The sequence below is a fragment of the Coloeus monedula genome (assembly GCF_965178545.1).
Source record: "Coloeus monedula genome assembly, chromosome: 1".
Lineage (NCBI taxonomy): Eukaryota > Metazoa > Chordata > Aves > Passeriformes > Corvidae > Coloeus > Coloeus monedula.
This window is the reverse complement of record NC_138781.1, coordinates 75717222-75735020: the sequence shown is the minus strand read 5'-3', so window position 1 is coordinate 75735020 and position 17799 is coordinate 75717222. Positions and strand designations below refer to the sequence as shown.

The 17799-nt window shown below is 42.5% G+C and overlaps 1 protein-coding gene across 1 annotated transcript in view; it reads left to right on the top strand.

The window, feature by feature from the left end:
• Positions 1-17799, top strand: part of CDH20 (cadherin 20) — a gene marked incomplete at both ends in the record, with an annotated part of 36487 nt that overhangs the window by 2062 nt on the left and 16626 nt on the right. Inside the window, 5 exons of the mRNA XM_082281269.1 lie at positions 4694-4988; positions 6689-6808; positions 9960-10127; positions 11988-12175; positions 16752-17005. Coding sequence (XP_082137395.1) covers positions 4694-4988; positions 6689-6808; positions 9960-10127; positions 11988-12175; positions 16752-17005 — 1025 coding nt within the window. The remainder of the gene's footprint in view (positions 1-4693; positions 4989-6688; positions 6809-9959; positions 10128-11987; positions 12176-16751; positions 17006-17799) is intronic.

Here is a 17799-nt window from a genome sequence, read left to right as displayed (position 1 = left end):
CATGGCTGGATTGCTCGGAAAGACTCGTAACTCGGCAGTGCTCCATGGAGTCCCGGCACCAGGGAACTCTGCTGCCAAAAGGGCCTCTGGGGCTCACACGTGCCATTGTGTCCCATCCCCAATGTGGGAGCAGAGCCGCCAGCCGAGCCGTGCCATGGGGGCTGTGGGGGTTCTGTGGGACCAAGGCTTCCCCTCGCCTCACCCAGCCAGAGGCAGGGCCGCTCCCACGAGGCAGCAGCCTCCCACAATTCATCGCCCGCCTGCCTTTGTGCTGCCTGAGTCTTAGGGATCCTTAGGAAAGGGGTCAGCAGAGAATAGACTGTGGGGTGAATTAATTGTTCTGGCAGGCCAGAAATTTTTCAGCCCAAGTCACCCCAGGCTGACTCAAAAATAGCTCTGTAAAGGCTCGCACAGAGTGGGGCAGAGGTGCAACAGGGCTTCCAGTCTGCTGCTGGCTGCTCACACCAGCCCTCCAAAACAGCCCTGAGTCCCATACCAGGCCAGGCAGGGCCTCTTCTGACTGATACCACCCACAACATCCTGAAACATCCTCATAGCCAGGCCTTGCTTTTATCCATCTGCCCTCTCCAAGCCCCCGTCAGAAAGAGAAAGAATGCATAGCACAGAGCTGGTTGTACAGCTGGTTCTGGCTGGTTCTGTATGACTGGAGCAACCACAAAAGCACCTTGACTTGAACCATAGGTCCAGGCTTGCCTAATATGATTTCCAAGGCTGCTATGATTCCATGAACTTTCCTACACAACTGTTAAGGCAAAACATGTTCCAGACAGGGAAATGAAAGAAACTTCCTGATGTGAAGTCAGTACAATTTTTGCTTTTCTATCAGTGTTCATGATAGTGATTTAAAGCACTTCAGCTTCAGAGGGTTCCTGATCCTGTCACAGATAAATACAAGGCTTCAGTTTTCCTAGAGGTAGCCATTATTGGCTAATACGATGAACTAGGGAAACCAAAGCCCCTTCATTTGCTACAGCAGGTATTTTCCACATTCATTGAGCAGCCTACACTGTGTCAGTAATTGAACTGGGGATACACTTCACCATTTTGCTGTGTTGGAGACTCCCTAACCCTGTTTCAAAGAAGCATTTGAACCGCAGCAGCTGAATAAATGAATAAAACGCAACCTCTTTGCAGATTATCAATGCACATCAACCGCATTCACTCATGCATCCTTACAAAAATCCCCTGCAGGTGCTACCTCCCTGGAAGCAGAGAAGGGAGAAGCACATCAAGGATGGAGTCACACACACTGGTTAGCAGAGCTGTGTGAGTCCTCCCCTGAGCTGCTCACTGCAGCACTACCCTCTTTCACATGCCCTTTGCCAGGAAATGTGTCATTCCAATGCAGATGTAACATCCTCATTTTTTTGTACTATTCTCATCAAAAGAAGCAACGCGGGTTGACACAGTTAAAAATTTCTCAGGAGTTATCAGCTTTATTCCTCCAATAACCCATTCCTTAATATGGAGGAGAAAGTACAAATTAATTCCTCCTACTCTGTATCAGCCACATGGCAGCACAATTTATTGCACCATCCATAAAACAGAGCCAACTTAAAACTAGATCACCTTTCCAACACAGTGACTTTTACACTCCAAACTACAGCATCCTGATATTAGGTTTGGGGTGAGCTTCAGTCCCTTCAGACACCAAATTCTTTCAGATTTATTGCAGTCTGGCAGTGTTATGTCTTTTATACTCTTTTTTGCTTTGTCTAGAAAGAGCAGGTTATACAAGAAGCTGCAAAAGTGCTGCTAGCATTTCTTACTGCCTAGCCTTGGTTGAGACCCAATGTTTCTAACAAATCACAGTTAGACAGAGATCCTCTTGTACTCCCAAATTCTTAATAGCATGCCATGTTCATTCCTTGTTTGCTCCCTTCACAACTGCATTTATTCCAAATAGGGCTTTGGACAGAAGGTGTAATTTAACCCATTAGTTTGATTCATTATTTGCTTCTAAGTATTCTGAAAAGTCCTGAACACCTACTGCTATCTCAAAAAATGCTTCTTTTTTTCTTTCTCTTTTCCTTCTTCTTTTTCTCCTTCTTCATTTTCTTTTCCTGTTCTTTCTCCCCTTTTCTTTTTCCATTTTCTTTTTTCCTTTTTTAAAATTTCTTTTTCATTTTTCTCTTTCTTTTCTGTTTCATTTTTCTTTGCCTTTTCTTTGACTTTGAATTTGACTTTGACTTCTTATTTCTCTTTTTTTTTTTTTCTTTTCCTTATTTAATGAGGACTTGTTGTTGTTCCAAAACACATTTTCTTCCATCAGGGCTGGCTCTATTTCCCCAGTCAGGTCTAACATCTGTATCTGTCTCAGCAGCTGCATTCTTTCACTGGTGCACTTATGCACTAAAACAAACGCCCAAGATGTAGCTTAGTGGTTCTGAATCAATTTGAAAAGCTATAATAGTGTCCTCCTTCTGGAATTATCTTGTTTACTAGCTCCTACAGTGATGATCTCTGAATTATGGGTGTTTAGGGTAAGTAATGACAACCACTGTCTTTTTTTAAATTAATCACAAGATGGTGTTTCCTGAAGATACACCAGTTTGCAGTCCTAGTGCCTGCATGTGAATTAATACACATGGCAGCCATCTAAATTTAACAGTTTACCCCTGCCAAATTTTTCTGGGCTTGTTCTTCCACCATTCAGTTAATACATCACCTGAGAGCTGCCAGCTTTCCTCAAAAGGATCAATGTTTCTCAGATGCAGTAGCCATTGCAGGGACGGAGACAGAGGAGGAGAAAGGGAAATACCAGTGGCCTGACAGCCATTGTCATAAACCTGCTGCACCTTCAGCTCTTGCAGCCACATTGCAGTGCTGCTGCTCTTAAAGCTCACTCTCCCAGCGGTCACTTGGAGTCCGTGGGCCACCTCCATACACACCTGTCTGCAGGCTGGGATATGCCATGGAAAACCACGGGATCCCACCTCAGCTGAAAGCAGTCTTGCCCTAAAACCAGGATGGGTCCAAGTTTTGCGTGGGTCAGGTGACCTACCTGAGAGGCAAGTAAGGGAGACAGAGAATGAGCATCTTCCAACCAGACCCTTCGCTGGGGGAAAAGGTCTTTCCTCTCCCCAGTCAATGGGATCGTGTGCCCTAAAACAGCTGAGGAGGTGCTCCACCGGCACTAGAAATGCTTAGGTCAGATAAGTCATTTTGTCCACACCCCTATTAAACTTTTTCCTATGAGGTAAGTTATCCTATAAGTTCTTTATGTTTTTAAACAGCTCAGAGACGAGATCTCTTCTTTCTTTCTTGAGAGGAATGCCTGTAATCAAATGTACAAAGTCTGACTTCTGCTTTTCGACACAAATTATCCATTTCTGTTTGGATTCTTTCTTCAAATCCTACCAATCCTGTGTTCATATGTTCAGTTTACTATTCTAAGATTTTTCTCTCCAATACAAATATTTACCTATGTTTGGCCCCATCCTTCAAAATTATTCCCATATGTCCTTTAAGCTCATCAAAGCACTAAACACACACTTAATTCTGACCATATTTCTGAGATGATTTGCTCATATATGCATTTCAAAATGTGCTTAACTGAATCCAGCCCACTTTCACTATTTTTTAAATAATTGTTTATTCTTTATTCATCTCCCAAAATGATAATCACACTGGAAAACCATATTCACATCTGAACCTTTTTTGATTATTGCACTTCAAGTCTACTGCCTTGCTGTCTTTTGGGACTGAATGATTACCACCACTGGGCATTGGTCTTTATGCTCTGTTCCTCAAAAGTGTGGAAGTATGAGCATACCATTGCAGATTTTCATAGTGTGAGTGAAATTAAGCAATTCGATTGCTTTTGATAGTCATTCCAGTATTTCATAGGAACCAGGTGTTTAACAGAATGTAGTCCCCAGAATGATTTGTTTCCCTGTTTTAGATTATAATTAGTACTGCGTTTACTCTTTCTCTGTTCTGTTGCATTCACAGCTATCTGTGGCTGCTCAGAACTAATTAGCAGTCATGCAATAAATCCGTTTGCTAATTTCCTAGAAAATCTGGGATGGTTCTCATCTCTGTAGCTTGCCATGGCCATAAGCAATTGTTTCTTGCTGCTTACCTTACCTACTGTTTGACAGTATTCCTTCCTGAAGTTGTAAGGATCCAGACTAATTTTATTACTAAAATTTAATGGAAAGTCATAACACTTACTGAATCATAACATTTACTGAGTAGCTCTCCCATTCTGCTTTCCCCTTGATCCCAAAGAGATTTGCCTTATTTCTCCCACCATTATGCTACCCCTGTAGTATTTGACTCCTCTTAAGCCATGTGAGCAAATAGTCTGCAGGTTTGCTGACCTCACTTTATCCCAAATCTTTCCAGTGGCCATTGCAACCAGGTAAAAGATAATTATTGTGTTGAGTGAGATTCCAAAAAGGCACAGAGCCTGTTCCTGTTTGGGTGCCTCTGCTTTTTCTTTTGGCACAGCCATGGGTGCAGAAACAGGAAGACAGGCGAAGGTTTTTAATTGCAACTATGTGATACAGACTTTACTATTTGCCTCTTTCAGCAAAGCAAGTTCATTAAAACTACCTTGTGAGTCCCAACAGTGAGACCAGAATGCTCGGCACGAACACGTGCTCAGTGTTTCTCAGCAGCTGTTCACCCAGCGCATGGTCTAATTGCATCCTGTTCCTTTCCACAGCTCCACTCTGACATGGACAGGGGAGACGGCTCGATAAAATACATCCTCTCAGGAGAGGGAGCTGGCGTTGTGTTCACAATTGATGATACGACAGGGGACATTCATGCCATTCAGCGGCTGGACCGGGAAGAAAGGTCACAGTACACCCTCAGAGCACAGGCTCTGGACAGGCGAACGGGCCGGCCGATGGAACCAGAGTCAGAGTTTATCATCAAAATCCAAGACATCAATGACAATGAACCCAAGTTCCTGGATGGACCTTACGTAGCCTCTGTTCCGGAAATGTCACCTGTGGGTAAGGCAAATTTTGTGGAGTCTCTTTCCCTTATAAGAAAATTGGAGATGGTCACCAAAACACAAATTCCCTGACTCCTTGAACTCAGCTTCTGCCCCTTGCGCAGGAGCTGCAGGACAGAGGAGCTCACCCTGGGGTGCCTGGTTGCTGTAGAAAAGGGAAAGCAGGCTTTACATCAGCATCAACTCAGCCCCTCTGAAAGAAAATGTGCCAAGGGAAGCCCAAGAGCTGAAGAAAGGTGTGAATCAAACATGCCATGCTCAGACAATTTGTAGTAACATAGTGCCCCTTCTCCTCTGACATCAAATGGTAGAAATAGTAATGACCATTAGACAACCATTACCATCCCAAAAATAACACAGTCATAGCAACCTAATCAAGTTCATACTGAGAGCTCAACTACTGTTCAGGAGCCCTTGAAAACATGGAGAAATTACAGCAATCATTAGCTCCTTCTAATCCGTGTAAGCCTGCACTAAACAAAATCCAGTGAATCCTGAGATTATGGTACTATTTGCCCTCCACTTTTAGAGAATGGGACCATCTTGAAGACACTCCTGTTATTGCAATGTAGAAGACAAACAGTAGTCTTCCATCTACACAAGTCAGGAGAAATCATTTCCATATAGTAAATTAAATAATCACATAAAATACTCTTTTTCTGGACTCTTTTTCTTTCTTTTTGAGTTGTTTTTTTGCTTATTGCTTTTTGGCTCTGTGACATCACTGCAGAGAAAATAATACCATATAAATTTCATGTCCTGAAGTTACAGATATGCTTCAACTCCTCATTCTTCAATATTATGTTGACATAAAACTAGAGAGAGGCATCAAATACAAAAGTTCCACTCAGAAATAATGTTTCTTAATGGTAATGGCTAGCCTGAATTCAGATTTATCTTCAAGTGCTTATCTAGTAACACTGGATTTGTTTCTAACACAAAACATTATGTAGAAGGCTAGATACATTCATAAAGGCATTGTCTGACATTTTAAGGAGTCAAAACTCACGCATATTTCAGTTGTGCCTCACCTTCTCCTTGTTCTTGATAAATTACATCACCTGCAAGCCATTACTAGCTTCAGAGGAAGCAGACCTTGAAAAACAATTGAAAAAAGAAATATATATGCCTCTGTGTGGGTTCCAAAAGGCGCTTCAGCAGTGTATAATCTCTAGGCCGTGCAATGTAAACTGCAATCCCACAGAGAGATTATCTCAGAGATACATCCCTTCCTGCTCACAGTTTGTGTACAACTTCCATCTCTCAGTCAACATACAGCATCTGTGGGCCTGCTACAACAGTTAATGATTTATGTCACCAGAGCTATGGAACTTCTTTGAGCTGCCTCCTAATAACACTTAAAATCAAGACAAGGGGAAAAGAAGCAAGCAGTATATAATTACCATCTCTCTGCCAGCCATAACAAAGTACTGTTAGTTCAGCAGTTCTGTAACTGTGGTCCATAGAGTACTTGCTGGTTTATATCTTCTTATAGATGCATGATGAATTAATACCTATTAATTCCTTTAGTGCTAATGAGCTACAAGTATGAGCAGTAAGTACAAGCACTATGAGCAGCAAGTGAAAAAGTTTGGTTGGGGAAAGCTCTTGTTAGGCATTTCAATTTACTTTGAACTGTGTACTTTTCCTGCGAGCTCTTTATCCCACAAGGTCTTACCTTGATGGTTTTTTTGTCAGGCACCTCTGTTATCCAGGTGACAGCGACAGATGCTGATGACCCAACCTATGGGAACAGCGCGAGAGTCGTATACAGTATCCTCCAAGGACAACCATATTTCTCTGTGGACTCTCGGACAGGTATGTTATTTCATCAGGGAATGAGTCAGTGTGAAAACCAAAAGAAAAAGCTGCAAGCAGAAAGAAAGGGCAGTGCATCATAGCTGTGGTCAAAGAAATGTATTTCTGTGGCTTGGAGCCAAGACAGAGCAGCACTATGTGAGGGGTAAAGCAATGCTGTGGCAGTGAGTTCCAGAAGAAGAACGTGCTTTTTCCAGTGATATATTCCTCTGAATGACCATATTCTGCAACTCAGGATCTGGATGGGTTTGGTGCTGTAAATACTCTTGCTTGCTTTTATCATTGAAAAATGTCTTCAACAGATCTAGTTGATAACAAGGCTTAGGGGGAAAAAAAATCTATGAACCAGCCAGGACTGGAAAGTGCAAGCTAAAGGATGCAGTTATCTGGAGTAGTTTTACCTAAGGGCGCTCTTGTTAATAACCTTACATTTATCTATAGGACACCCTCTCTGTTTTGCTTGCTTTCTCTCTCTCTTTTCTGTATATATCCAAGGTTTATATTCAAAAGTGGAATCTGACAGATTTTGACAGTTTCTAAAGGGCATCTGTAGTGCTAAGGTCAGAAACTCAAGAGACGATAGTCACTGCAGAGCCCTAGGGGACAACATAGGAAAAACACTGAATAATCTACTTCTGAAGTTAGCAGTTTACGGGATAGGTGCTCTAGCCAAAGACAAATTTGTATGTGGCATGTTATTTTCTCAGCTTTGTTTATATTTACAATATAAATAAACTGCTAATGTTCCTTTTGTTATCAGGTGTCAACCACAGACAAATAAGGGCGTAATCATAGATTTGCTGAGTACCAAATTATTTCTAGGAAAGCAAAGGACCAATAGTCAGGATCGGATCCAGTACAGATTTAATCACTAGAATGCAGCTTATACAGAAGAGAGGCCCTTAAGTCCAAAATCATGTACTTTATGGGTATTTAACCCAGAAAAGGCCTTTTTCTCCTCTTATTAACTTCCCAGTCACTTAGATCTGCATCTCTGAACAGGTTCAGAGATGCCTCAGCATTTAGCTGCCAGTCAGCAACTGGACTCCCATTTAGGGTAAGCACTGTTGTGGGCCATAAGCCATCTCCCTATCACAAGCACAGGATTGTAATCAGCTTCCCCTGTGCAAACTCACCCTGTGGGATTTGGTAGCCCACAAAATGCAATTGCAGCTCTGACATTCTTCTAACACAGAGCTAGAGCATAAATGACCTACAGCTCCTCTGTATTCATAGATAGTGATTAAAACACCCAATAGTGGACACCTTATTTCAGTACAGTCCTCCTCTAGAAGCACTTGGATTCCTTACCATTTACCTCCCAACGCAGCCTCTTGGTTCCAGAGGTGTGCTCCTATTCCTATTCCGTCACTGTCCTCACAGGTGCTGAACAAGTGTCTATGTGAAAGCACAACTTCAAAGGAAAGTTGAGAGCCTTCTCCTCCCTTTTTCCAGGATATTTCTACAGCCTGACAATCATATTCCCCTACAAGATAAAAGAAGTCTCCCACTTCCTAAGAAACCATCTGGCTGTTACAGAAAAGAAAGGACATCACCTCTGCTCTTTACTGTTTTCTTAAGAGCACAAACCTCGCTCATTTTAGTGAAAGAAATGGTTCCAGCACACTTATTTGGAAGACCTGAGGATCTGAACCTTTCCCATAGTCTTTCCCATAGCCCTAAGGATGGGTTTAATGTTCACCACTATCCTTAGCATTTCTTTGCAGACAGACTGTGTGCAGCAGCATCAGATGCTCCCTGCTCTGCATTGCTACACCTCTGGGTACCTGATCTGGCTCTGAGTCTTGGTGTCCTGGACTAGCCCTCCTCTAGGGACTGGAGGCCCCAAAGATAGGCATGGCATGGCTGGGGTTTAGGCACTGATGTCTTTTTTTTAGGTCAAGCCAAGAGTGGAAATTCCCTACAAAGTGTTCATATATGGAGAAAATACTTCCCAAAATGCTAAGTATTTTCATATCTTATTTATAAATCCATGGGAGCTGAGGAACTACAGCACTTCACAGGAGGCACTCAGCTTTACGGGATGGGGCTCAGAAGAACTCCATGCAGGAAAATTAAAATAGCGCACTGCGAGTTGTTCCGTACTGGTCACTATTTCTTCCCTTCACACACAGTGATAATTGCCAGCACAATATCTTTTTACTGCTTTTTTATTAAACCCATACATTGTCTTTCTGCTAAAAATAAAGACTAAATGCAGATCAATCAAGTTAATAGTGTCCTGATGTGCAAGTGCTGCGTGTTGAGCCGTGCGAGCGGGATGGTGCCTGGGGCTGACACACACTTGCCCCCACCCCGAAGGGCATCCCAAACGTGTCGCTAGCAAGGGAGTGTCCCCTGGCAGCGCATCCCCGGGCTGCTCTGCCGGCTGCTCGATGGAGGTGCTGCAGGCGGGAGGGCTGGGTGGGGCTGGGAGGGCTGGAGGACGGGCAGCGGGAGACGCGGAGCTGTGCGGGGCGCAGCGGGGCCGCCCGGCACTGCCGCGGCACCGGCAGCGCTGCCCCGACCGGCGCTCGCAGCCTCCAAAAGAGAAGTGTTGCTGCCACCTCATGTCCTCTCGCAGTAGTGTTACCCCGAAGGGAAGGGACGCCCTGCGGTCTCGGGGAGCGGTGGCCCCTCCGGAGCGGGTGCAGCGGCATCTCCACACATTCTGCACTCGCAGCCCCAGCCCGGATCCCGAAGGACACGAGCAAAGCCCGCGGGCTCATGCCAGGTGGCCTCCAGGACTGCGTGCTTAGGAACACTCTGGAAAACTCGTCTTGATGGATCTTTTAGCAAAGCACATCACTTCCAGTTTTTGTGCAGAGATAGTCATCCTGAGCAGGGCCTTAATTCGACGTAGCACACTGTTCCCAAAAAGCTTTTCCTTGGAAGGCAACATTTTAATTTTGAACAGACAGCCTGTCCCAGAGCTGATGCATTTTAACTGGCTTCTTTAAAATTCACACCTTCTGTTAACCTAGATTCACTTGGGTGAGTTTTACTCTGCCAGGAAAGGTGGGATTCAGTGCAGGTCTCATTCTTGACAGAGGGAATAGGATGCAGGAGCAAGAGCCCTCCACCCTCTTTGTATACTCTCTAACTGCCATTTTCTTTTGTTCCCCAAACCCCTTTCCACCCTCAATCTCAGGCTTAATTAGAACAGCTCTAATGAACATGGACCGAGAAGCAAAAGAATATTATGAAGTGATTATCCAGGCCAAGGATATGGGTGGACAGCTGGGAGGATTAGCTGGAACAACCACAGTCAACATCACCCTCTCTGATGTCAATGACAATCCACCCAGATTTCCACAGAGTGAGTACCCGTGGTGCCAGGACAGGCAAAAAGGGGTGGCTGAGTTTTACGTCTGCTGTTTGCTCTCGTGACAGCCATTTTCAAACTCAGGATAGTGACTACTAGGGATGGGCAGAATTTTTTGGATTTGATACGGAACTCTCCTTCAGAAAGATGTCAAAAGGAATTATTCAATACCTTGCCTTTCAGAAAAGATTTCTGACCTCCAAAATGATCAAAAACAACACCTTTTTTAAAGGATGAGAAATTAATTTACAGAAAAAGGCAGGAAGGAGAACTTTTGTGTTTAGACTCCTCATGGCCATTGCCTTTGGCTACTAATTGCTGCTCCGATTGTCCTTTCATCCTATCTCCAGAGGATGTCTCTCAAATCAGGGACATGTGGTGGTGCTGGAAGTTGAAAGATAATTCATTCAACACTCCAGCCAGGCCACAGCAGGGGAGTGTCTGGGAGCTGTGCTGCCACTGTGGAGTGGGTTGTCATATAGGCTGTTCTGCAGGAAAGGTTCATCTAAACCTTGGCAATATACAGTTAAACCCTAAGATATGGAACAGCCATAGTTAATGGAATGCAAAAATAGGCAACTCCACTCTTATCAGAAACATTATTTTATACTTACAAAAGTGAACTTCAAAACAAGATTTGCAATATTTTGCTCTTTGTTTACAAGATTTTTTTATCACATTTATTTACATAATTCTATATTGCAGTTAAAATTTTGAAAGAAGCTTTTCAGTTTTGATTGAACTAAATCTTCCAAGAGATATAATTTGGGGTGTTTTTTAAGAAAACTGATTCTTTTAGTGGTGTAAATCAATCTCAAGCCATTTTGGGTTTGACATTTTTATCATTTAGCTGAGTAATGCAAACTCCCGCAGTTCTTTTTGTTGGTATTCTTCTTCTCCATCTGTTTCTGCATGTTGCACTGCTAAATCAAAGTGTTCCACTAAGATCAGCAAGAAATCTCAACTTCCACTTTTCTTCTTCTGTTAAAGCCACTTGTTAAGCAAACCATTGCCAATTGTGTTTTGAAAGTGACATGAATTGTAACTGATATCAAACTCTTGATTAAGAAAAGTGACAATTCATCAAACCTCATCCTTGGTGTCATTCTGCCTTGTAAAGCTCAATAGATGATGCAGTCAACAGAGAGGGTGCAACAAGGAAGGTTTGAATTTAAAGTATGATGCCAGAGAAGTATTTTAGGTACAACATTTATATTTTCAAAATACACTTTTAAAATAGCAGGTTGTTCTTTCCCCAGCCTTGCTGCTAAGCAAATTAGCAATGCAACAAATGTGCTCAAGACAGTATTTGTAGGGAAAGGCAATACATTTTAATAGAGTAACTGGTAAATTTGAAAGAAACTGACAAGATCCTGAGCTTTCTTCAGGGCTGAAAAGAAGTTTGTAGGGACTTGAGAAAGGATTTGTGGTGCTCAAAACTTATGTTTATTCCTGCTGTACAAACTGATCTAATAAAAAGATGCCTGTCCTATTAAATCTGTTCCATACCCTGCTTTATATCATGGCTGCAACAGCACTGGTGTTAATTGCCTTATTTTTCTAGTTGAAGTTCCTATCTTCAGGTGTATTGCTGTTAAAAATAAGAAAAAAATTCAACAAACCTTTTTATGTAACAAACACCTAAATAAAACTTCCCCAGGGAATTTAGCTGGGCTGTAGCTTTTTAAAGGAAATCACACAGCTGTCACAGCTTTGGGAGAGGTACTACAGGCTCTCTACAGGCCATGCAGCATTGTGGCCTGCCCTGATCTGCTCTTTGCATTGCTGTGCAGTTTTTGGTTCCTCTTCACAGCCTGGTTTCTCACCTCTCTCCCTCTGTGCTGCTTGTTCCAGAGCATTATCAGATGAGTGTGCTGGAGTCTGCTCCTGTCAGCTCCACCGTGGGCCGCGTGGTTGCTAAAGACCTGGATGAAGGCATTAATGCAGAGATGAAATACAGCCTTGTGGATGGAGATGGACTGGATGTCTTTGATATTAACACTGATCCTAATTACCAAGTTGGCATCATCACTGTGAGAAAGGTAAAAAAGCTTCCTTTTTATAGTAATTTATAGGGCTAACAGTCCTGATTACATTTTATGTGTGGAATATTCCCTTATGCCAGCAGTAACTTGGTTCCCATTACATGACAGTAGCCCCTTTGCAGCTGTAAAGCACAATTTCTTTAGCACTTATTGCTAAAATATGAAAACAGACTGCATTCCTAGGAACAACTTCTATAAAGTGGGGACAGCATTAGCATAAACACGTCTTTTCCCACCAAAGGAATGTTCTGATTCCCTATTTATCTATTTAAATATTCTCTGTAGCTTAATTATCCTACAATGCAAGAAATTAGATCAATATTTGCATTTGAACTGTACATATTTTTCATTCTGGTGTTCCACAAACAATAATAAAGCATGCCTTGGAATTATTTATAAACCAATAAAACTCAGCCAGTGTTTTTTTTTTTTAATTGCTGCTTGAAGATCCATAAATGCTAATTAGGCTAGAAGAAGCTGTCTCTAAAATGGCAGCTGTGAAACTGCTGGTACTCTGTACCACAGGCTATGCAGGAAGGCATCGAGTATTTTGCTTAGGCTCCCTGCTATAGGATATTTATTCTACAATCTTACATAAATGTTAGCAGTTCAACTCTGTTTCTAGGTTATGAAATTGTAACCGTATTTCTGCCTAAGCATATCTCGTGTACTAATAAGGAAGTATAGTCTCCATTTAAATAGCCTGGGATTAAATTGTGCACTAAAATGGAACAATACAGGGGAGAGCTTTGACCTTGCAAGTCTCTATGCCCTACAGCAAAGCATTTAAGCATGTATTTATGGTCACCTTTCCCCAGCTCTTTTTTATGCATATTAGTCCCTAAAGTTAAGCATATCTTCTGGAACAAAATAGATGTTGAATGCAAACTTTAATGTAATTTTCCACTCATTTATCAATGAAAGAAAATAGTTTCTTTGGAGTAAATGTGTCAATAAGCTTGACTTTTGTTATTATGAATACAGTTTTGCTACATGTTCATGTATGTCCAGAGGAGTTATAAAATGTATGGTATCAATCATATTAGAAAGTGTACTGGCATCAGGTACATATTGCTCAATCCACCTACTGTACATAAACATTTGTAACATTTTATGTATGTCTCTAGCTTTATGTAATGCTGTGATTATCAATAGCCAAACACTGGGAAAGTTGTCCTTTGGATCCACTCAAGAAACAAAAAAAAATTCAACTGGTGTCAATACAAAAGGATATCAAAATGGGGGGAGAGGGGAGAGAGAATTTCTAAAATGTCTAAATCAAGAATGAAATCTTATTTAAAAGTAAGATAATCTTTCCCTTTAATTATTCTTGACAGATTTCCCAAAAATAATTAACACTTCTAGCATGGGCATCAGAAAACCAGAATTTACAGTTATTGACAAGACTGTTGCTTGTGGTGTTGTGGCGACATATCAGACCCTACTAATCCCACAAAATGTTGAGCACCTCCTGAAGATTTACAGTTCCTTCCAAGCTCCCTGCCTGGGAGACTGATGCTCACCCTACCTTCCTTTTCCCCTGCCTTCCCTTTTGCACTGCCCATGGAAGGCAGGGTGGTGGGTTCCCCAGCCAGCACAGCACCCGAGAGAGCCCTGCCCTGTCCTGCCTTCCTTCCCTGGTCAATCACTTTCTCTTGCTGAACATCCCCCTGCATGGTGCACCTCCCAGTGCCTGTGTCAGCACTGGCAGAAGGAGGACAAAGATGAGGAGCACTTTCCATGGGCTGCCTCTCCTCTTGGCTGTGTTTTACAGCATGTTTACAGCATACTCAGTTCACAGAAGGCAACATGCTTGCCCTCCCCATGGGACCAACACTGGGAAGAAATTTGAATGCACCCATGGCAGACAAATCTGATGAGGAGGACAGTGGTGTTGAGGCATTACCACAGGAGAGAAACAGGAGGGAAAGTCACCTTTTACAATGAAGGAGTCCGAGGCAAACAGGAGCATCAAAAATGTGATGGTTTAGCACACTTTTCTGATTTTTCTAATTTTTCTAACTTGATCTGAGTGATTGTATGTTTTAATAATGTAACTGGGTTTAATAATTGTTAAGTGTGTCTGTGATTTAACTGCTCTTTTTATAACTTAGCTTTTTTAGTGTACATGCCATGTTCCTCATGCAGTGTTCTTCACGTGGGAAATCATTAAACATAATGGCCTCTTTCTTAGTATAGGCTTAGGCACCTTTGTATTGCAAATTCCTTGCCAGATGGACAATAAATGTTGCTTGGTCCTGTGATTATATCTTACTGCTATTTTTACAGTGAATAAATATGCAACTGGTAGACAATAATGACTCTGCAGCAAGGGATATTACATTTGTAGATCTCGCCAAATCCTTGCTGACAAGTGCTATGCCTGCAATAGTCGCTGATGTACCAGGTGGAACTAAAGGCAGCAGGAGCAAATTTTGGATCACCTGTTTGTATCTGCTGCCACAGACTGCACAGTTTGTGCTGTCTCACTCACTGCACAGCTTCTCCAGCAGTACTGGACCATCATGTCCCCAGCACAAGAAACCAGTTCCCATTCCAGACTTCATTCTTCACTCCCATGTACTAAATGCTGAGCGATTTTCAGTTTCATAATTTCAAGAATGCCAGTCTTTAGTCAGGCATTCCTATGCAGGACATCAGTGCTGTGAAAGCATGAGCTTTGATATGTCACTGCAACATTTCCAGTTCTGGAGAAGGAAGTTGAAGACTTGACTGAATTCAGGAGGTGTTTTGAGGCCCATAGTATATACTGCTGCCATGCCTGAGCATGGAAATCTTCTCCTGATGCTGCTTAAACTAGTACACGCCTCATGGCTGCAGAACTGGACACCACTGAGCATGGCAGGAAAGAAATGTGTAATGAGTGGTGAAGGAGAACTTTACAGTGATGATCTTTGCACCTTTGACTTCCAATTGCTTTGGCATCCTCCTTTTGTATTTTTCTGCCCATCTCCATGCATCAGTCTGGTGGTTGGCCTTCAGATAGAAAGAGCTGAATAGAATAAGCAAAGGGGTTGGATGGGAGCAGCAGCAATCTTACTGTAATCTGAATGAACTGCTGCTGTGTGTGGTAATTCCATACATGATGCTCAAATCCCTGTGTACAAATAAAGCCACTCTTTTTGAAAGCAAGTCATGTAACAAAGAGGGGTATGCCCCACTGGATGACTCTGAGATTAGCCATTTCTTTCCTGGTACAAAGTTTGTCTTGCTCAGAATCTGTGCTAGCTAAGGGAATTCAGCCATGCTGGTTTTCAGCATTAAAACTCCCCAGATGATTCAAATAAAGGGTTGTGACCATTTAACCACAGCACAATTGCTTGCAACTTCTGACTGCAACTTGAGAAGTGTGGCTGTATCCTCTGTAAGCTGTATTTCATCTGGTGAAATTTTTTTTATATTTTGGACTGGTCCTTCCATACTGTGATTCTGGTTTGTGAAATCCTTTCAGTTATCTCTTACCAAGACTGGTAAGTAGCACATTAAATATGGAATTTTTCATTCAGTTCTAAGAAGGTTTGGAGAGACCTTATTTTCTTCAGGGATCTCTGAAAAGAAGATGGAAGGGAGATGAAAAATTTATTTATTGAGAGGTTCAGTGTCAGCATTAATTACTTCTATAGCCATGTATACCAAATCAGTAGTTTTATCTAGACAGGAAATCAAATTCAGGTAACTACTAACAGAGGAAGCTGGTCCCCTTTATCCATTGTCTCAGGAAGGAAAGAAAAGGGAAAAGGAAACCTTTCTCAATCCCTGCTTCAAATAATACTTGAGTATTTAGTATTTCACATTTCATATGAAGTGGAAGAGTTCCTACAGGAAGATATCAGGGATTATTTATAATTAAACTGCTTTGAAATTAAACTGTTCTCTAGGCAGGGAGCAGATTCAAATCCTAGCACTCATCATACCTGGACTGTGAACCTGTGTTTAGGATACTTACTGAAAGGAGCAGGTGAAAAAACCTTGCTCCTAGGAAGGATAGATGATGGATAAAAACTGGAACAAGAACTTGAAAGAGAGGCTGACTGTACTCCGTGCTCCCACTGGAGCACTGTAACAGCTTGGCAGACAGGGCTCTCAGACACAAGACTCCGGTGTCCTCAGGGAAAAAAAGAGGATGCTAACTGGGACCTCCACCTCCTGTGTAAGCATCCTTGTTCCTGCCACTAGGAGCAGTTTTGAAGAACCAACTGTCTTACCTTATTTTCAGGTACTCTCATTACTGTCTCTTTCTTCATGTATTTTTCTCAGAGTGGCATGAAACAGGTTGTGTGAATCACAATGCAGTGGCAGGGTGGCTGCTTATATTTTCATTTTAGCAAGAAGAATGAAAGAATATGTATTTTGAAGTGATCTACAAGTATTTATCCTGGCCTTTTCTGCTCAACTATCAAAGACAGAAAAATTATACAGTGCCATTTCTAATACTACTGTCTTTCAATGCTTTTTCTGCATCTGCAAATATTTATCTTTGTTGCATTTACAATTAAAAGTAATAATGATATGGGTCAGTGTGCCTAATGCTAGATATATTTTTTCTCCTCAGCCTTTAAGTTTTGAGAGCAAGAAAAGCTACACCTTGAAAGTAGAGGGTGCCAACCCTCACCTGGAAATGCGGTTCCTGAACCTGGGACCCTTCCGTGACACCACCACCGTCCACATCAGTGTGGAGGACGTGGATGAGCCTCCTGTGTTCGAACCCAGCATCTACTTTGTGGAAGTGCCCGAGGATGTGGAGATTGGAACCACCATACAGATCATTTCTGCCAAGGACCCAGATGTGACCAACAACTCCATCAGGTCTGTCCTCTCTTTGTGTGTGGCCCCACGAGCACTCCTTAGTCCATCTGGTTGGTGGGGCAGTGATGGGTGAGAGATGCTCTCTCTTTCCAGCCAGTAGTGGTTGTCAATGGCTTTAGCAAACCAGTCCTCACACACTGAGGGCTCTCTCAAAGCAATGCAGGAGCTCCTCTTGTTCTGTGGTATGGAGGATGTCAGCATCAAGTCTTGCAATGGGCCAGTCAGGCATGTCCTGAGAGTGTACATTAAAAACAAACCCCAGACTGTGCCCCTTTGCTGGCAGAAAACCTGATGGCATCACTGAGAACCAGCTGCCATCCCGATGGGAAGGTGACCATCTTGCCTGTCCTTTCTCCCCTTTCTGTTTCAAAGCTTGCCCTTGTCAACAGCTCAAACACACAGCTACTTTTGAAGTGGATTGAATGCATGCTAATAAATATTAAAGAACTGCTAAATTATCTAATGTCTGCTCAAAGATGCAGAGCTAGATATTCTTGTAAGGCAGTAAGAAAGGTAAAGGTGTATTTACAGCCATGGGAGCTTCATAGCTGCAACTCAGAAAGGAACCAAAGGAGCAGATTTGTGTGATCATAGCACTCTTTTCCACAGTGGCTGCCAGCCACTGCCAGCCCCATTTATCAGAGGGGGCTGCTTTTCTCTGAGGCCAGCTCACACAGGAGTTTTCACAACATGCAGCAGCAACTAATGACTGCACACTGATTATCCCAGCAGGTTGGCTTCTCTCATCTGAGAGTTTTGGGTGTTAAACTGCTGTTTGACTAACCTTGCATCAG